General features: G+C 39.8%; 2 protein-coding genes across 3 annotated transcripts; one reads left to right on the top strand and one right to left on the bottom strand.

The window, feature by feature from the left end:
• Positions 1-455: 455 nt before the first annotated feature.
• SDHA (succinate dehydrogenase complex flavoprotein subunit A) lies at positions 456-15,579 on the bottom strand. The gene is made up of 15 exons (XM_031052913.2): positions 15,449-15,579; positions 12,100-12,186; positions 11,649-11,810; positions 11,109-11,252; positions 10,791-10,955; positions 9,372-9,520; positions 8,200-8,324; positions 6,918-7,086; positions 6,141-6,336; positions 5,195-5,366; positions 4,376-4,494; positions 3,779-3,890; positions 2,488-2,618; positions 1,869-1,982; positions 456-1,014 (listed from the first exon to the last, which is right to left on the bottom strand). The coding sequence occupies exons 1-15, from the start codon at positions 15,500-15,502 to the stop codon at positions 928-930; spliced, it is 1,986 nt and encodes a 661-aa protein (XP_030908773.2). The 5' UTR covers positions 15,503-15,579; the 3' UTR covers positions 456-927.
• A 108-nt stretch (positions 15,580-15,687) lies between these two features.
• On the top strand, positions 15,688-20,630 carry CCDC127 (coiled-coil domain containing 127). Of its 2 annotated transcripts, none has more exons than XM_005153405.4 (3): positions 15,688-15,811; positions 16,228-16,356; positions 17,121-20,630. In XM_005153405.4, exons 2-3 carry the CDS (start codon positions 16,236-16,238, stop codon positions 17,792-17,794), a joined length of 795 nt encoding a protein of 264 aa, XP_005153462.2. In that variant the 5' UTR covers positions 15,688-15,811; positions 16,228-16,235; the 3' UTR covers positions 17,795-20,630. The 2 variants fall into 2 exon arrangements, with proteins under 2 accessions (XP_005153462.2, XP_030908824.2); XM_031052964.2 differs by lacking the exon at positions 15,688-15,811 and adding an exon at positions 15,812-15,857.

Here is a 20,630-nt window from a genome sequence, read left to right as displayed (position 1 = left end):
CCCCCCCCCCCCCCCCCCGAAATATACCAACATTAACTTTTTTCCCAAAACGAACTAACCTGCAATAGTCAAAATTACAGAACGCTTCATTCAACTGAGCCTGCATAGTTACAATTAAGTCCTCCAGGAACTGTGAGTTACTCACAGAAATGCTGCTAGCAACTGCTCTAATGCCACCTTATGAGTTACATCTTGGCACTAAAACATACTGAAGTTCACAGTTGGCAAGCTTTAACAAGCTTCTCTTAAGTCTTCTGCAAAATTGCCCCTTGGTTCCTTTGAGACAAAATACAGTCTAGGAAATAGACACACAGTACATGACACAAAAATAGCTTCAGAAGTTCTAAAGATAATATCTGATCTCTACTAAGATTAAATTCTGTTCTTGGTAACTGGAGCAGAAGTATCTTGTTTTCTTCAACAGCACAACAGTATGGCAGTTTCTACAATTCTAGCTTCAGAAAAAAACAAAGTTGTAATTACTAGCGCATCATTCCCTTTCCTGTTACTTACATCAGCAATTATGATGCTTGCCTTTAAGTCCCCATTCATAAAATTCAGCATCTCAATTTTGTCCAAAACTACTGCATTTCTTGTTCTTAAAATATGGAAATATAACTATACATCCAAAATAAAAGCATGGTAATTATATACATAACATTCAAACAAATACAAGACTTCTCATCATTTTATTTAGACACATCTTGTGTTTTTCCTGTCAGTTTTAACAGACAGGTGAAAGAGCATAAGCTGTCCTGTATTCCATTTTCATAACTGTACAGTAAGCCACGGCAGAATACAATCTGGAAAGAAATTTAGTCAGCATTTTCCATTAACTGACAGTGGCAATACTATTTTGATTTGCTTGTGCTATGCTTACATACACTAACCCCCTCTGGGAGACGGCTGACAGTTAAATTTAAGTTACTAGTATGAGCGAATAGCAGGGGGGACAGTTGAGCAGTCTTGTTCATTCAGAGTTCTGTCAATCACAGGTCTGTATTTCAAGGTCACCTGAAGTAAAAGAAAACAAAGAACTTTAAGACAAAGCTTTTATATCTAAACAAGACAGTCTAGCTAACAAGAGCGACTGAATAGCACAGATTACTTCATTGATGTTAAAAGCCTATTTCTCCGTTATTCTCCTCCCACAAAAATGAACAGTTAGTAACCTACAAGTAACACATTCCACTGAGTTATTACTGACTGAATTTCTTTACAAGCAAAGCCTGACCAAAAAATGGTACCAAAAGACTACTACTTTAAAAAAGCCCTTTGGACAAAAGTGAAGCTTTGGCTAAGATTCCTAGTCCTTTAAGCTAGGAACAGTCTTGGAGATAAAACCCACATGGATAAGTTAGGGGACAGAACTGTGACACTTTCTGTCCTCAACAGCTATTCAGGAAGTGAGGTGCTCTCACTTGTCACCAAACTAGATTCAAGGAAGCTGGAACTGGGGGAGAGGAAAGAAACAGGATCCAGAGAACAGGTTAAAAAAAAAAAAAAAAACAAACCCCCCCCCCCCCCAAAAAAAAAAAAAAAAAACAAAAAAAAACACAACCAAACAAATCAAACCACAAATTTTTTTATAGGGCCATTTTTTTCAGCTCCATCTTTGAAATACCATGAAAACTTAATGCTAAACATCAATAGCAGATTTTGACACCATCAGGGGAAAACGCAAAAGCTTTTGAACAAGCCCGATCCAAGGGGGAAAATAATTCCAGCTCTAATCAAAGTAGTTTCCTAAATCTCAACAAAAACTTCTCTCACATGCCTACTGTTAAACATCAACGGTATCAAGAGCTGTCTGAGAGAAGCTGTTTGTTGACAGTGAGAAAGACCCTCAAGCGTCAGGCTCTACCTACCTTCCCAGATGGGATATCCACATATGAAAGGGTGTGCTTTCTCCAGTGCTCTTCAAATGGTTTCCGCTGCTGGCCTTGGAGTGGTTTAGAGTAGTCAAACTCATCTACACGTAACTAAGGAGAAAGTTAGGTTAGTATAGACCAGAAGTTACATCTGCAAATCAGTTCACAACCACATGATTTGTTTCAAATTACAACTGTAACACAATGTGTCCCCTAATAGCCAGCAAGCTTTATTTTATAGCACTGCTCATGGCACATTTTAAATATGAAAGCTTAACCAGGGCTTTAAGGTAAAGTTTCTTGCACAAGACAAAATAATAGTTCTGTTCATGCATTCATGACCTTATTATCACTATAGTCCTAGTTTAGACCTCTCTAATAATTCAGATGCACACATGGCACAACTCTTCTCTCAAGACTGTTACCCATTGTTGCATGTATTGGTCATTTTACATTTATATATGACAAATAACAGATAAAATAGAGCATATGGGACCCCAAACTACACTAATCCCAACTCAAGACTCTGAAGACTGCACTTCAAAGAAATTACAACTTCTAAATGATTCATCCAAGGACATATAACAAGGAAAATTGTTGCAGAAATTATTTATACCTTATAGTCCTCTCTGGCATGAGCACCTCGGGACTCTTTGCGAGCCTCAGCTCCATAAATGGTTTGTAGAGCGCAAAGCATCAGGTTTTGCAGTTCAAGGGTCTCCACCAAGTCAGTGTTCCACACAATACCTAGTAAAATATTAAAAGACTACGGAAGATGTTCTACAAACAAGTTATTCTTCAATTTACTTCTGCCCTATTGCTGATACTTAGAATTAAAACAGCCAATGGTCTACCTACTGCAGTCACAGTACTCTGCAATATGGAATTACTCACCATTGCCTGCAAGGCTCAGTAACAATTCCTATACTCTTAACAGACCATAATGAATCTTGGAAAAGTTCAGTTCTACTAGGTATTCCTGTTGCATGTGTGTCACTGAGACAAAATTACACCATAGATTCTTGCCTACTTTATATCATCCCTACAACTCAGTTCCCGTATCTCATTTCGGTTCATAAGATCTGGCTAAACAGTAGCTCTTTAAGTAGATCCCTAACAGATCCAGACAACAGGGCTTTCCCTTTCTTCTGACCCTCAGAGAAGGGGGGGAGAGACAAGGGAACCTAAACAGCCCTGCTAGTTATACAGGGTTCTTCATTTAAGTATCTTCAAGGTGGACCCAAGTTCACTTACATGAATGTATCTTCATTTTGATCCCTACATTTTAAGCTACCATAACACTTTCCTCAGTGCTTGGTGAGAGCTGTCCCAGAAAGCCAGTCTTACTTTCACTGTTTGGACGCACATCCAATAGCAATAATCGGAGAGAAATACACAAGAGGACAAAAGGTACATCATCAGTTTTACTTAATTAACTAAGTTCTCCTAAGACATACTGCAGGACATGGTAGTATCTGTATCTACTATCTACTCAGCTGAAAAATGAAAACTTGAGTGTTCAACCTATGAATAGTCTTGTTACCTTTTTTGCAACTCCCTGGCTTTTTTAGAAGATACTACTAAAGCTCATCTTAGTATCTGAACAACTTCAAATCATGTTCAAAGTATTTAGTACCTTACACAGTTAAATCAAAGTTCACGCTCCGCATCTTTTTAAATGTATACAACCAGAAAGTGACCAGTAAGATTAAGTACTTTACTAATGACCACGTTCAAACAAGTAGGGCTCTACAACAGATTTTTAAAGATTCAAAATGGTTAAAACATTTAGCAAGTTTCAAGAAACACAAAGTTTTCAGAAGAGGAGTAATTAAAATAAAACACAACAAACACCACGCTTTTCCTAGAGTACTCTGTCCAAAGCATATTTTTTACTATCAAATTACCTCTGTCAAATGTCTTCAGATGAGCCAGATCACCATAAATTTGGCTAACTTTTTCACAGCCTTCTTTGAGTACAGCACCAGTACGAAACACAGCAGCATGGTTTTGCATTGTCTGCAAGACAGTAAAACAAAATCAGTTTGATATGCTGCATGTGCATAATATCCCAAATAACTTCATGAGTTCCAACAGAGCTTGACAGGGAGCTGTTATGACTTCAAATATATCTGCAGCCTGAAGAAAAAACATTCTGTTCATCCCAAACAGAAGAAACCCTACTATATTTGAGCAATCTGGTCTAGTGAGATGTGCTCCTGCCCATAGCAGGGCAGCTAGAACTACATGATCTTCCAACCTAAACCTATGACTCTATGATTCTACGATTCCATTACACAGCAGACAAACCACCCAAGAGAAATAACCATGAAGGGAAAAAGAAAATAAGAAAACTGATACAGCTTTTGCTGCACACAGTTTACTCACACTGCTTTTTTACTTCCACAAACTGTATTTTACTTCCTAGTGTATTTTGCAATGTGACCACACCCTGCTGACTGCGGCTTCTTACACCTTATAGTCAAGAGCTTAACCAGGCTTACCTTCTGCATGTTAAGTCGCACTTCTGAAGTCCTTATGGTTCCGTTAGCAAATCTTAATTTGTCAAGGTTAGCAACCGACTCTTCACCAGCATTTGGTTTAATAGAGGGAACTGTCTCTCCTAATAAGAAAGATTCAATTAGCAGCTCAGGCTTGGTTTTGGTTTCTGGCACTTTCATAGACTAGCAACTACTAAAAGTCAGATTTAACTAAAACACAATCTGCTTTCTTCCTCTGAGGTACAGGTTAGTTATAACTTTCCTAACTCTCACCAATACTATCCATACACTTTAAAATACAGTTCTCAGTAGAGTATATGAATCACGTTTTTTCCTGTGACAGTTAGTGAGAAACTTATGGATTTGGCTAAATTCTGCTGTTAATTCCTTAAAAACAGCAAATGATGCAAATTCTCCTAAACTATGGAATAAGCTTGTGGCTCCTTACTATCTTCTCCTATACTCTCCTTGTCTCTTCACTGTTAAGAAAGTTCTCTTAACATCCAAGATGCAGTGCAGGATGCAGAGAAGTCAGTCTTCATATTTAATATTCCCTTTTGCTAATTTGTGAAAAATCTCAACTGTTTTTGCAATAGCACTGACCCAATTCTAGTTTTAAAAAAAAATATCATCTCACAAAGCAAATGTTAACTTCAAACATTCACACAGAAAAGAACATGCCTATAAAAAATATAAGCATGATTTCCACCTTTTCTAACAAGTAATAGTCTATATCTAGCATTCTGAATTAAGTAGTAACCACTCTTTGTGGACAAGAAGTGAAATCATAAAGGCAAGTGTCTCTAAAACTGTGAGACTTACCAGGCTTGCATGTGTTTGCAATAGTAAGGGCACAAGCACGACCAAAGACCACCAAATCCAGAAGTGAGTTTGCTCCAAGTCGATTTGCACCATGAACAGATGCAGATGCTGCTTCTCCACAAGCATATAAACCAGGTACCACTTTATCCTCACCATTCGCATGTGTAATAACCTATCATTTCAGAGAGTCAATTAGCACTAAGCTCTTAAAACAGTTTATAACAGTGCAAATCTCCATATCTGCAAAGGTCATGTACATCTAAGGATGAAACACAGTAATTAAGTTTTCGCCAACTCTAAAACCATAAATATTTTGGTTCTAAAGAGTAAATAGCAATGCTATGTAAATACAGCTATCACTAAAACCCAAGGTTTATTTATTTATTCTTATCAAAAGTATGTGGTTCTGTTTCATCACAATTCTGCAGCAAGACAGAAAAACACAGGAAGAAATTTTGATCAGACATTTCTAAGGCAAAATTTTACACTGAAAATTAACAAGTACAATACACTGAAATAGGAAACTTCAGCTGACACCATCACATTGATTTCTAATGAGTATGAGTTAGAGTAACCTGCTTTAACGTAGATATTACATAAGGTATAGAGAATTAATATACACTAACTTACACTACAGGTTATAACAGAGCCTTAGTTTGATCTTTCTTAAAATATATTATCTTCAACTTGATAAACAGAATTGTTGTCAGACATGACAGTAACTTCCTTTTAAATGTTTCTTGGTATTCCCATCTCCAGATGGACTGGAACACGGTCCTCAAGTTATTTACAAAAACAAACCAGACTGTGTACAAGTACTGACATTATTATTATAGTAGTAGTATTCATCCTTACACATACGAAAAATATCATTAATGCTTTTCTATTTGGAAAATAATTTCCTATTGTTATGGCAAAAAGAAATACCAAGTGATATTATACTTACTTGTCCTTTGTAGTTTGTAGGAATACCTCCCATGTTATAATGGACAGTAGGCAGAACAGGAATAGGCTCTTTAGTAACGTCAACTCCAGCAAATATCATAGCTGTTTCTGAAATTCCTGGGAGACGGGTTGCTAGCTGCTGTGGTGGTAAGTGGTGCAACTGCAGGTATACATGGTCTTTTTCAGGGCCACAACCCCTATTAAAAAAAGTCAACACTGATATGTGTAACAGGAATTCTGCAAACACCAGTAATATTTCTAATCCAATTTCTTTCATTTATGGCGAAAATGATTTTCAAATGTTATGTGACAAAAACCAGTATCTAGCATATTTGAAAAATACTACTGACCCTGGCAGTATTTAAGCATATTTTTCATCTCCCAGCTTTTCTTTTCACTTACATACTTTACAGTATTTAAGATGTTAAACCACTACATCTCTGCAGAAATATGTAAAATTTGAAGGTAATTAGTGAAGAGAACAGAGCACCAAATTATTTCTATTGCTTGCAGTAAGAGCATATATATTAAACTTGTTAAACAATTGTACCTAGATGCACCAAATTCAAGCACGAGATTCCTAATGTTTTCTGTTCCCTTTCAGTATCTTTAGGAATTCACAAGCAAAATTTCTGCCCTGCATGCAGAATTCAGCTGACAATTATTAAAGCACACTTGCATGAAATATCAGGCATTTATCAAATGAAGAATTTTACTGTATACAGTCTAGTATGATTAAGTATTTCTTCTGCAGATTCATTAAGGGTATTTAACTAACCTTCCTTCACGGATTTCTATGGTCATGGATCGAGACACTACATCCCTCGAAGCCAGATCTTTCGCAACAGGTGCGTATCTCTCCATGAATCTTTCACCTTGGCTGTTAATTAGAATACCTCCCTCTCCACGACATCCTTCTGTTATAAGGCAACCAGCCCCATAGATACCTGTCAAAAAAAAAACCAAACTATCAAATGAGATCTTCTCTGGACCGCTCCACAGTCAGGATGACTAGGACTGAATAAACAGTATCGTCGTAAAACAATGCAAGTTAAGTCACAGGGGTAGATTTTATTCCACCCTAATCATACCACTAGGAACTGACCCCCCCAGGAGTGCTTAGAAACATGTATTGTTACTCCTTTCAAATACTCTTCCCAAAAGCTGATCAAGTTGATTTGGAACACCAACACTATCCAAAATATTAGAACTACAGAGATCTGCACCCATCAATATGTAAGGAGAAATTTACAAAGATTTTGTAGACCTTCAGCAATTACTTTGCTCAAGATTAAGTAAACCAGAAGTTGGTTATCTCAGGACCAGTTTGCTCATCTTTGTTCCCTCTTCTCCTGTGCTAAGGCAATAAAGGATGGCTTCAAACACTGTGGAATGTCAAAGCTTACTCAGTGTTAGCTTTCAGCACTGGTCATCATAGGAAACAGAAATGCTAACCGAGTTGTACATTTGATTATTACATTAAAAGCTCCAGAATTATCACAGGCAATGAAGCTTTGACTAGAAAAAAAAATTATCTAAGTCAAATAAACACTGTATTGCTATAACCCTAAATCACAGTCCAAAACATATACCTTTACTTCAACTATCCCTCTTCCACAAAAGATTTAGTATGTCATTCCTTAATACTTGCATCTATCCCACTGTTTCTGTATCTACTATCAAACCCTTTAACATTTTAAAGGCAAAATAAAAAATAAGTTTTAAAGGTGAAGTGGTTTCAGCCTGGAATAAAATAAATTGGATAATAAAAATAAATATCATTTGAAATAAAATATAAATTGGAATAAAAAAACCTTTTTGTTTTGCAAAGACAGTACCTCCAAATATTTAACATTGATCTTTAAATTAGAACAGCTAAAACCCTTATGACATTCTAAGTCTTCCTTAAATTTCTATTCAACAGCAATTGCAGACAAGTGTGAACCGCTGTCACAAACAAGTAATGAACAGTCATAGAAAAGTGAAAACTGACTTGAGCACATTTTAAAACAACAAAAATCATTCATCTCAAGATCAATGTATTATTTCATATTTTGTACCTGTAGGGTGAAACTGTACAAACTCTAGGTCCTGGCAAGGAAGACCAGCTCGAGTGACCATAGCAGTGCCATCACCCGTACTAGTATGAGCAGATGTACAGCTGAAGTAAGTGCGGCCGTACCCACTACAGAACACAAAAGTTTAAAGAATTAGCAAGAAGAAATCTCTAGAACATACTGCTCAGCTATGCTGTTTGCACAATAACAGAAATAGAGCAGAGGGTTAATAAGCAATAAGCCACATACTAAGTTCAAACAAAAGAAAAAGTAAAACTGGTATTGTGCTGTTATGCTCATATTTGAAAAACAGCTGGTGACAGAAGGTCCAAGAAAAAGAATAACAATTCCAAAGCAGAGTAGCTAGGTTAGTATCGGAAGTCTTTTTGCCACATAAAGGTTGTGTCAGGAAATTCTCAATCCACTACCATTAGACTTCATTTGAAGTATTACTAGCAGTTCTATAAAAACCAGCATATAGCAGTAGTTTATATCCTCAGTATGGCCCTGATTTTATGTTCTTAGATTTCAAAACTTAGTTGTCTAAAATTAGGTGTTAAACATTAAATCTTATATCTAAACCACATAGGTTAGTTTCAAACATTACTGAGGACTGCCACTACTCACAGTTTCAGGGCAAACTCTCACAGGAAGTATCTATGTATTCAATATACCTCAAAGAACACAAGTATGAAAACAGCCCTGTCTTTAACAAAGCCAAATTACTTAGGCAAACAGTTTTTCTTGGATAGGTATGTTTATAAATATTTTGCATACTGAAACAGACAGGAAACAGCCACAAGCAGCAAAAGACTAATGCATATAGTCTTCTAATAAACATAAATCTATGGCATGTTTTAAAATTTAAGGCCATTTGGGTCATACATTGCTCTTACACATTCCAACTTTATGGCATTGTTCTAGAATCCAAGATTAGACCTTGTACTAAATTTATACTTGGTCATAAAATTAGTGTCTCCTTTCAGAGGGTATGACAGAATTCAGTTATATTGCTTTTGATCAAGGCAGGAGGGGGAGAGAAGATGAACATATAAATTATGTTTTTCAAGTCAATGTGTCATCTCCACACTTCGGCTTCAAATACACGTAAAAACACACACACTTCCAACTAGCAGCACTCTGAAGTTTGTCATCTGTCATAAACTTTACATTACCCTGTGGCAATGACAGTGTTCTTTGCTCTAAAACGATGGATAGTGCCATCTTCTATACAAAGGGCAATAACACCACGACATTCTCCGTTTTCCATAAGTAGGTCCAAGGCAAAATATTCAACGAAGTAGCTTGTGTCATATCTTAGAGACTAAAGGAAAATGAAAAAAGGAACTTTAAGAAAAATCCAGAAACCAAAGTAAACTATTTTCAAAACTACCAACACCTGTGGGCTGTATCAGGATACAAACCACTCTGAACAACTACCAGGAAAATCAGTTTCCTTGCAAATCCTTATAAAACTTTGCCAATGAATCCAACCTAGCTTAAAGGTATATAAGTAGTTACCAAACCATTTAATCCAAGAAGTCATAGCTAGTCAGCAAGTCATTATTTCCCTGTACCTCTAGCAACACTTTAGTCAGCTGCATTGCTTAATACATGTACCAGCATGTTTTTTTACTTAAACCTCTCACAGAGAAGTAGAATACATCTCCTGGAGCCTAGTATACCAGCAGAAGCAACGGGCATCACATCAAACATTCTTTCATACCCTCAAGGATCAACACCGAGCAGCTGTGTTGCGGCAACATTTATAGTGTGGACCTGAGGGAGAGCAATTAGCTAGCCACTAAGTAAATTAAAAAACATTAGCTAGTAGGTACTTAATTTCAGGTTTCAAGTAGCTGACTACTATTTTAAAACAACCAAATCTTTCTTCAGTTATGGTTTACAGAATTGATAGGAATAGATGCTAGAACAGGAGTCACTTACTTGCCAGAGAGCAAGCTCAGAAACGCACAGTAGGCCTTCATGCATTTACACCTTTTATTTCCCCTTGTTCCCTGTTTGAAGATGAGTGAAAGAAAATGCTGCCTTGTACTTCTTTTTCACAGTTCCCCAGTGCCATTGTGTCAGTCTTTTTGTAAAAAATTTTTGGTGGAATGTTTATATAAATTCTCTTTGGGTGTGGTTAACAGACCCAAAAGTATTCAAAGTGAAGAATTACTACAGACCACAAAGCTAACATGGTGTACACTAATTAACACCTGTTGTGTTAACAAGAGCAATTGCATATCTTGCAATTTAATCTATTTCTGCACACTCCTGACACAAAATAAGCATCACCTCAGCTACATCCTTCCACATTGAGGAAGGAAGGAAAACCAGAATTGTTATCAGTCATACCCCTGGATTCCTCATCCATATGTGAACACCTACTCATTTGGTTTGGGTTTTGTTTGGTGTGGGTTATTTTTCTGTTGGCTGGGTTTTTTGTTGTTTTTTGGGGGGTTCTGAGGGGAGAGAGGGAGGTGTGTTTGGTTCTGCTAAACTCTAGGGGAAAAGAGGAACACAAAAAATTAAAAAAAAAAAAAATTCAAATAAAAAAGCAAAGCCAAGTTTACTTCACAGCTGCTTACCCTGCCATAGAGAGTATGTAACAGTGAGTGTCCTGTCCTGTCTGCCACACAGCAGCATCTGTGTGCCTGTCCTCCTTTTCCAAACTGAAGACTCTGCCCACCAAATGCACGCTGATATATTTTTCCTTCTTCAGTTCTGCTGAACGGCATCCCATAGTTTTCCAGCTGTTGAACACAAATACAAGCATCAGAAACCCTTGTGCATAACAAAGCAAAAAGTTATTTTACTATGCTCCTAACAAGGAGATCTCCCTCGAAGCTAGTCTATGTTATAAACACTTACAAATATAAATACTGACAAAATCCAACAAGCCTCACCTCTATCACCGCAGCTGGAGCTTGCTCAGTCATGTAGTGTATGGCATCCTGGTCACCCAGCCAATCAGACCCTTTCACTGTGTCATAGAAATGCCACCTCCAGTTATCATCTTCCATGTTTCCTAGGGCAGCATTGATCCCTCCCTGAAAATGAAAATCCATTTCCCTGGAATTATATTACTGAAGTAGTTTTAATAGGTTTCCCTCATTTCTCTTAAAAATCATGCACCATTTATGCCCCTGTGTACAAAATATACAGTAAAATCATATTTAATATTGCTGTGAGAAACTTCTGCAATTCACAGTGGCTCTTATATTGTTCTGCTTTGTTTAACACAGGAAATTGCAAAGTTATATTGAATGCAGTGAAAAAGCACTGAACAGAATCTAAACAGGTATCACCCTCCAAAATAGTTTCAACTAAACATGCAATATCCATAAGAGGAAGCATGGCCTTGAAATGTGATGTTGATGTACATATCCAAAGCAGCTTTCTGACAGCAGAGATTTTTTAAATGTTTGTTCTATCTCATTTCTCACCTGTGCAGCAACAGTATGAGATCTGGTGGGAAACAGCTTTGTAATACATGCTGTATTAAATCCAGCTTCTGACAAACCAAACGCAGCCCGCAGACCTGCTCCTCCTGCACCCACAACAACTGCATCGAATTCATGGTCTACTACCGGGTATTGTGTAGAAATCTGGGAAAACAAATCAGTTTGTTATGATCACAAAGATTTCAAGCTAGGTCAAACTTAAGTTTCATGGAAATTCAAGCAGTATAGGTTTAATGTTCTCAAAAGACCCTTGCAACAAGTGTTATGTACTCTCCTGGGTGGAAACTATCATTAAGAAGAGATATCCATTTCAAAACTCAGTCTCATTACATACTTGAGTGCAACACAAAATACCAACACCCATTTGTTTAATGTCTCTCAAGCACTGTGTATTATCCAAGCTGTTACTTAAGATAAGGAAGCACAAACATACCGAATCAGAAACCTTCGTAGAAGCATTCTTCTTTCCATAGGCTGTGAAGTGTAAATTGCGAGCAAGAGTCTGGCATGCCGCTGGCCACTATGGACAGAAATCAAGACAACTGTTATGAAACACATTTCACATTAAATGTTTCCACATGGAAGACTTCCAACATTCTCAGCTGCCCTACTTTTATAACAAACCTTTACTTACTACGGATACCACATACACAAAACCATTGTATCAACATATTTGAGAGACACATGCAATGAAGTTTTGGCTTTCCTGTATTTTCCTTTTTCCAGTAAGAAAAAAATAAATAAATGAAAGGAAAAAAAAGTTTTGACTGGATCAGAGAACAGTCGGCAGATAACAGCATGTTTCAGACTGTTCTTTTACTTTATTAATACTAACCAGCCTCTCAGTCCTATCTGAGGCTGCAATGACAGAAAAATATGTTTGCAATTAATGTTGTAGTATTCTTGCAGGTTTTTCATAAGTAAAGATGGAAGATGGCTTTATGAGAACCACAACAATTAATGGAAAGTACCTCTCCTGTCAAGCAATCCTGAGAATTTTAATTATTTCAGGTGGGTAAGAATAACAAAGATAAAAACAGTGGTAGGGAAGGCTGTTCTAGCTCATCATTGCTGCAAGAGTCAGAGATATTTCTCTTCTTTTCATTCTCTATTAAATGACCAAATTAGAACCACTTATTAATACCCAAGCTAAGCACAACAGCAGAGTTTCCATTCTGTAATATTATTCCCTCTTGCCTGGCACATTCAAAATCAAAACAAAAAAACCCAGCACCCAAACCTACCCAATACCCAGACTCTGCTTTGACTGGTTAAAATAATCACAATTTTAGTCTTAATCATATAAAACACCAATGCTTTGGAACCTGATGTCCCTTCTTTACACCATTCAGAAAAATACACCTAACTCAGCATGTACAATGGATGAGAACAGCAACATAGAACATAACAGTGATCTCTGCACTTCCCTATTTGAAATACTTCCTAAAATGGACCGGGACTGACATTTGCCATTTCCAGCAACTGTTACAGCCATGGTTTAACCACCTTGTAACATGTTAACAAGCAGGTCTTCCCTCCCTGTCACTTCCAAAAGTCCGTCTCTTCCCCCACCCCTGACATGAACTACAATACATTTTCCTCAACCTACTTTTATCATCTCTCATACTAGTTTGCTCAAATTACCTTCCTGCATAAAAGTGAATCTAATGGGTCACCGCACACACTAACATTTCTGGTTTTTACAGCCATCTTTAAGAAACACGATCTTAACTCATACTTGGAAGGAGTTCTGCTAGTGCTCCAGGCACCTACTTTCCTCCTTCCACCCTACTATGTTATCACACTCCCGGACAATTCCATGCTCATCTTAACTTCAGTATTTATCATCTTCACTAATATTTTACATACAGAATCAGATCAACTAGTTCACCAGATTAAATTCAAGTATCAGATGTAATTTATCTACACAACAGATTACATAACATTCACAGCTCAACCTGAAAGGGGGTGTCCTCTCTGTAGTAAAACCACTTGCACAGGCCTGAGTGCAACTGAAGTTCAAGTAGCAGAACTGTAATTGACATGGGAGGCTACGAGGCACACTTTAAATGCAGCACCCATACATTCTCCAGCATGTATTACTACTGCTTATTTCCAAAATCTTGCTCCAGCAACAGTACAGCTCCTTTTACTGCAATAAATTTTTCACTGAGAGCAGCAACACATTAAACAAATGAAAGAAAATCTATACTGTAGGTAAAGACAGCACACAACAGGTTTGTACATACTTTGTACTGCTTAAATAAATTGCAAATGACCAAGAGGAAAAAACAAAAAACCACCAAAAAAAATCCCAATCCCAAACCCTGTAAACTGTGCTTATGCCCTAAAGCTGCAAAAGAAATCGACTAGTTTTTCTTCCTCTTAAATAGCCTCCTGCAGCCTCCAGTCAGAATCCTGCCACAATACCTTGCAAATGATTTCCTTTCAGAAAACTTTATTTTCTAAAGCTGCTACAAACAGTTATCAAATACATTTTGCATCAGAGGACACTGGAAACATATTACAAACTCCCAAACCACACAACTGTTTAGCAGATCGCTTTTCTTTTCACAAAAGTCTTCCAAGCTGCTATTCCCATCCACACACTTTTTTGTTAAAACTACACCTAAGAGTTTCTGCTGCCACTAAGTGCTGCTCTGAATAGGCCTGAATAAAAGTCCACAGAGCAGAAAAAAAAGTTATACTAAAGTTGAAAGGAACACTGGTCACACTGATCCTGCACTGTTAGGCTAGCAGGAACATCATGGCCCTTAGCAATTTAAGGTTCTATCAGGGCCAGTTCACTGCCCTCTAAAACATGCCACTTCTAAGTCCTTCTCCCTGTCAGCTGGTTGCCTTTTCGGCACTTGCTTTACAAGAGAGGAGCACCTACAGCTTCATGTACAGGTTCCTTTTCCCACACACTTATTTTCTGTAATCTCAAACACATTACGGACACACACGATAAGAACAGCAGAAAGAAACTGAAAACTCCCACTTCACCACGGAGAAAACCAACTCATCACTGCCTGCAGATCAGCTACAACAAAACTGTTACGACACTGAAGAAGCACTTCTGCAAACACACGCTAAGCAGATTTAAGCAACACGCAGACAAGCACTAGCTTACCGAAGGCGCCAGCAGAGAGCTTCCTACCCAGGTACTGGCGCTGGAAGGCGCCGCAACTGCCAGCCTCTCCCAGGGCCTTTTCCCGGCGCACCCCGTACCCGCTGCCTCCCTCTGACCCACGGGCAGCCCGCTCAGAGCCTAAGGCTACGCGTTCGCTTCCCACTCCAGGAGGAGTGGCCTGACCACGACCGCAGTCGGTTAACCCCATGAGCCGACCACAAGGACGGCCCCACTCCGGAAACAGAGCCGGAGGGACCGAGCCTGCCGAGAGAGCAGTCGGCTCCGCAGGGCTCTCTGGCTGCTCCGCTGCCACAGCCAAGCCTGGCTCACCGCCCCAGGGCGGGTGCTGGCCGCCAAGGTCATGGCGGAGACAACGGAGTACGGGCTGCCGCCGGCCGCCGCGTACCTCGCGATGGGAGAGGGCGAAGCAGTGCGGGGCAGGCCAGAGCCGAGTGCTCTTCCCTACCGCGGCTAAGAAAACAGGCAGGAGCCGCACGGAGTCCTAAGGCCAGGCCGGCCCGGCCCCTTCCGAAGGGGGTTCTCTGCGCCAGCTCCGCTACCTGGCCCCTTCCCCAGCACCAGGACGTCAGCAAAGGGAAAAGCAGCCCAACACAGGACAGAGCGGAGCGAACCGAGAACAAACACTCACCGGCCGCATCCAACGCCTCGCCAAACCTCGCGAAGCCGCTACTGCTACCGCCATTTCACACGGACCCGGGGGAAGGAACTAAGGCGCATGCGCCAAAGCCCCGCTAGCGGAGCGGCTACCCGCAAGGCTCTGCGAGAGAGACCAACTATGCTGGGAGGGAGGGAGTTGCGAACTGAGTGTGTGCATGTTTGCATGAGGGATCCCTCACCAAATCTCCCCCTCGTCCCGCCACCTGAGCTGGTTGGGATAGGACCAGGCCACCGGGAGCGCTTAGGGATAGGACGAACCTGTTTGTTGTCCCCATCGGATACCCCCCTCTTTCTCTCGTCTAATGGGCCTGCCCAGTGCGGGCCGTGTCCGCTGGTAAGTGACAGCACCAGTGCTCCGCCGCGGCCCGCGCCTCGGGCTGGTAAGTGTCGGTGGGGCTGTGGGGCAGCGCCGTGGGTCCACTCTCCCGTCCCGGGCTGCCGGGGGGCCGGAGCCTGCAGCGCGGAGCAGCCTGGGGACCTTCGGGGCGGTAACGCCAGCAGTTAGCGTCCTGACGGCGGGGAAGGGGTGGGCTGTAACAGCGGCAGTGCCGAGGCCCGGGGGCCGGGCGCGGGGCGGACAGGCGCGGGGTGGGCCGCTTAAGGAGGGGTTCTGATCCTAAAGCACGTCCGTGTCAAGTACCCAGTTGCCGTCGTTCGAGGGTCTCGGGCAGAAAGCAGCACGGTTGGGTGCGGGGGTGTTATGGTGTTCTGCGTGCTGCTGAGGCCGTGCTTCTCCTCTGTGGTTCGCAGGTGGCTCCATGAATAATTTAAATGACCCTCCCAACTGGAACATCCTGCCAAATCGACGGGAGCCCGGGGATGAAGGCAGCAGATGGAACTATGCCCTGCTGGTCCCCATGCTGGGCTTGGCCGCCTTCCGTAAGTAGTGCCAGGGCCGCTCCAACTTGCCCGCTGGCCAAAGGGGAGCCTCTGAAGTAGTGCAGTGATACCCCATCTAGGGGTTTCCTCTGGTCTGCGTGTTTTAGTGCTCTGAACAGTAAGCACGGCTTATAGCATTAAGGTAACAGCCATTTCTCACACATGGAATTGAGTCCATATTTAATAAGCTTCCATTTATAAAGCTGTCTCAGAAGAGTGGATGTGCAATATTCTACAACTCAGGGAGCTGCTGATGTATAATTTATGTACTGGACCTGGAAGTTTCTCAGTGCAGTTAGTGTATTGGAAACCTCCAGTCTGATTTCCTGTAACTGTTTTACCTCTTTAATCCAAGAAGTGCATGTGTTAACAATAAAAGACTTGGCAGATTTGTTTTTTACGTAATAGCATCATAGAATCACGGAATGGTTTTGGTTGGAAATTACCTTAAGATCATCCAGTTCCAACTGCCCTGCCACAGGCAGGGATGTCTCAAACTAGACCAAGTTGCCCAAGGCTGTTCCCAACCTGGCTCTGTCCAACTTCAAAGGAAACTTGATCATTTTAAGTGACTTAAAGTGAAATATGGATCCACAGAAAAACATTTTGTTGGATGTGTGAATAGAAGTGAATATTACTGGGGAAAGCAGGAAAGAAAGTTCTTTACCACTTCATAGCTTCTTTATTCACATAGTTAATTAATCATACCCATCAATGTTATATGTGTTATTCTCATGTCTGAAGTCTCAATTTATATATGATAGGTTGGATCTGGACCAGAGAATGTCAAAAAGAAATAGAAAAAGAAAGAAAAGAATACTATAAAAGACATTCATCTTTACAAAAAGACCTGGAAGGCAAATACCGGGATATAATCACAGAAAACCGTCGCACAGTTGCTCATTTGGAGCTGGAGCTTGAAAAGGAACGCAACAGAACCCTGAGCTACCGGGAAGCCCTTGTGTCCCAGAGTCGCAAACTAGTAGAAGAAAGAAGGATCCTAGAACAGGAGCAGGAGAAGCTAGAGCGAGAGAAACAAGTCCTTTTGCACTCAGGAGCAGAAGGTAGCTTGTACCAAAGTTGTCTGGCAAGGGAAGAAGAATGGCAAAAGAGAGCCAATAATTTACTAAAAGAATTTGAAGAGGGACTTAAAGAAAGACAGGACATCTACTGCAGTCTTGTGGTACCCAGAAGCCAGAGACTAGAAATAGAGAAAAATCTGCTAGTTAAAGCAGCAACTGATCCTGTTGCTATGGCTCTACATATGGAAAGTGGCTTAAAAGATATTTTCAAACATGATAACTACTGTGGCAATATGCTGAACCGAAATAAAAGTCAAAATGGAAGACTTATGTGGCTGTATCTGAGATATTGGGAGCTAGCTATTGAGCTACAGAAGTTCAAGAGAGCAGAAAAGGCCATGTTAGGAAAACAATAAGCAGGGGAAGTAATGGGATTTCATGTGATCCACTGTGCATAGTGGGGACAATCACAGTTGTAGTCTGAAGCTGTTAAGTTCTCCTACTGTGTTTCCGTTCCTCCTCCTCATTGCACTTGCAAATGCATGGGACTTATGCAGAGGTTGCTGCCTTTCACTGTCTAACAACAGATGCTACAGTTAGCTATGCATGCTCTTAAACTCTGTGAGTGTGTTTGTATTGCAGACTGCAGTGTAGTAGAGATAATGCCAGCTTCCACAGGAATCAGAAGCAGCAGAACAGGACTCAGTTTAGAGTGATTTACCTAGTTGATGGTCATACTCCATCAACAGAGAAGTGTGATTTTTCTCCCCCAGTGGGATAGCACATTGTGCTCCTTATCACTGACGTTTTACATGGTGTCTCAACACTATCTTATTTTTATTTTTATTTTATTTTTTTAAGCAAGACTGAGGCAGACATTTAGAAGAGATCATGTTTGAGCAAGTTTCTTGCCACATAAATCCTACATGTATATACATACATTTATGTGAATATATATTTGTGAATGTGCATATAAATGTATGCATTAGTACTTTGAGGGAGGGGAGTAATATCATATTTCAAATTAATCAGTCTTGCATTGTCTTCCAGCTTAATATACAAATAGTATTTTATGAATGAGCTATCCAAAAGATGCTAATTAAAATAACAGATAAAGAAACAGGTTGATCAAAGTCTCATTGGATCTTAGGATCCATGGTTGAATACTTGAGAGTGTATAAGCTCAAAGTTATATTCTCATCATTCTGGACATATATTAAGAATACTTACTTCTTTTCTCAGTCAAGGTTTTATCTGTAAACCAACAGTGTGCCTCAGCTGTCATTGTGCCACTGTCTCTGCATCCCAGTGCACTGCAGTTCCTGCAACTGCAGGAACCTCCACAGGTTACAGCCATTGCACTTGGTTAACACAGGTCCTTTTTGTTATTTGCAGATAGAAACCTAAATGCAGCCTGCACTGATAGCCCCTATCTGCCTCTCTGACTGTGTGAGTTCTCCCAGAAATGAAGTATACATTCCCATGACTTAAATTTTGAGCTTATGGTTCACCACATCACTTATGCATGACATTGGAAGTCTACAGATATACAAGCTTTGCAAACTTTTAAGGGGGCTTTTTAATTTAATTAACATAGGAAAACAAGCATATCTAGATTTAAACTAAACAAGTGGGACAGTGCATTTCCATTCTTAAAATCCCTTAAAACTCTTGAGTGTTCTCTGGGTCCCTGTAGCGGTAGGAACCACCTTCTTTTTTTCAAATGTGCCTTGTATTTTGGAGAGTAACTTTTTTTTATTCCTCCTTTTGGAACTAGCCCTAGAACTCACAGGGGCAGTGTTTATTTACCCTTTTGTTTATAATATCTGGTGTTCTATGGTACTTGCCTTTCATTAGTGTTGATAGGCTGTCAGTTCTTTAATTAGCAGTTCTTTATTTACTGAGGGCTAGACTTGACAAGCACATTTTCTCTAGGCAATCAGCTACTGCATGGCAGGGAAGCAATCTAGGTGAAGGCACATCCAGGTTTTAACAGAACTCCAGCAGATGTCGTTTTTTCTTTTAGTGTTTCCTCATGGGTTCGTTTCAGCCTGGACACAGAAGACAGCAAATAAATCCTTTGAAGTAGCATGTGCAACCTAATGCAGTTGCTAAACAAAAATATCTAACATCAAACAGAATCCTTAAACAGAATACATGTTTGCCAGGTACTCAATTTTCCAGTTGTGATTGTGCTGTCCTCAGTAGTACTAATTATATTGTTCTATTGATTTATTTTTCTCTTATGTACTATTTTTTTAAATAGAATTGTAGTAGATGGACAGACCTGGAAAAAAAAATTTAAATAAAGAAACTATCACAAACACCAGAGAGGCCAAAACTTGTCTGGATGCCAAGCATATGTGGGTTGGGAGATGAGAATGCAATTGAGTTACTACTCTTGTATGACAGCCTGAGGACAGCTGCTATAGCTGCCACATGCACACGCCCTTATTGCCCGGTAGAACTTACCCTGTGTATAATTCCTCCAGGATATGGGAAGTGTCTGACCACACAGCTGTTACACATTTCATATGTGCATACAGGCAATTGAGCAACTTGGCTGACAAACCGCAGCCAGTGAATCAATGCCAGTGTATTTGAGAATCATGTCTTGGATTTGTACATATTCATTAGTTTTTACTCCTCAAAGGTCAGGCATTTTATGCTTTTGGGTTTTTTTTCAGTTTGTCATTAACATTCAAAATGTTTAAAGAAAATGTAATCAAGAGGGTGAATTGTATACTTGATACTTTTTTCGGTATAAATATGCAAGTTGAAGCATCATAACACTCGATTGTGCAGGGTTGGATGCAATGTAATACGTGTTTGATACTCGCTTTCCCTTTTTGAGAAGTATTGATTATTTTTACAATGAATTGTTGAACTATTTCTCATGGATACTTTGCAGATCAGTATATAAAGACAGAAAAGTTATTTGAGAAGGGTTTTTTAAAGTGTGTAAAGTTTAGAAGCACTGGTCCCAATAGTTTCTACCAAAACTCATGTTTGTTGATCTGTTGCATATCTGTAGAAACATTCCCCCTTTGTAAGTCATCATGTTGAAAATTCTATTGTGAGCTTTGTCTTGCCAAACAGCTCTTGTTCTGGATTGGTTATTTCTTTGGAAATGCCCATATATGTGTAGAATGCAAGGATCATTTGTTTTCAGAATATTTCACAACCCTTTTTTTGTTACGAAAACTGTCAGTCACCTGTTAAACAATAACAATTAATAAAAACCCTTACATA

This window comes from Melopsittacus undulatus, chromosome 1, assembly GCF_012275295.1.
Source record: "Melopsittacus undulatus isolate bMelUnd1 chromosome 1, bMelUnd1.mat.Z, whole genome shotgun sequence".
Taxonomy (NCBI): Eukaryota; Metazoa; Chordata; class Aves; order Psittaciformes; family Psittaculidae; genus Melopsittacus; species Melopsittacus undulatus.
The sequence above is the reverse complement of the archived record's forward strand: the minus strand, read 5'-3'. Positions and strand labels throughout refer to the sequence as shown.

Coding starts and splice junctions, on each gene's coding strand:
- SDHA (XM_031052913.2), bottom strand. CDS start 15,502: ATGGCGGTAGCAGTAGCGGCTTCGCGAGGTTTGGCGAGGCGTTGGATG. Junction 12,187..15,448: donor CGAGGCGTTGGATGCGGCCG/GTGAGTGTTTGT, acceptor TTCTGTCCATAG/TGGCCAGCGGCATGCCAGAC. Junction 8,325..9,371: donor AACACTGTCATTGCCACAGG/GTAATGTAAAGT, acceptor TGTGTTCTGTAG/TGGGTACGGCCGCACTTACT.
- CCDC127 (XM_005153405.4), top strand. CDS start 16,236: ATGAATAATTTAAATGACCCTCCCAACTGGAACATCCTGCCAAATCGA. Junction 16,357..17,120: donor GCTGGGCTTGGCCGCCTTCC/GTAAGTAGTGCC, acceptor TATATATGATAG/GTTGGATCTGGACCAGAGAA.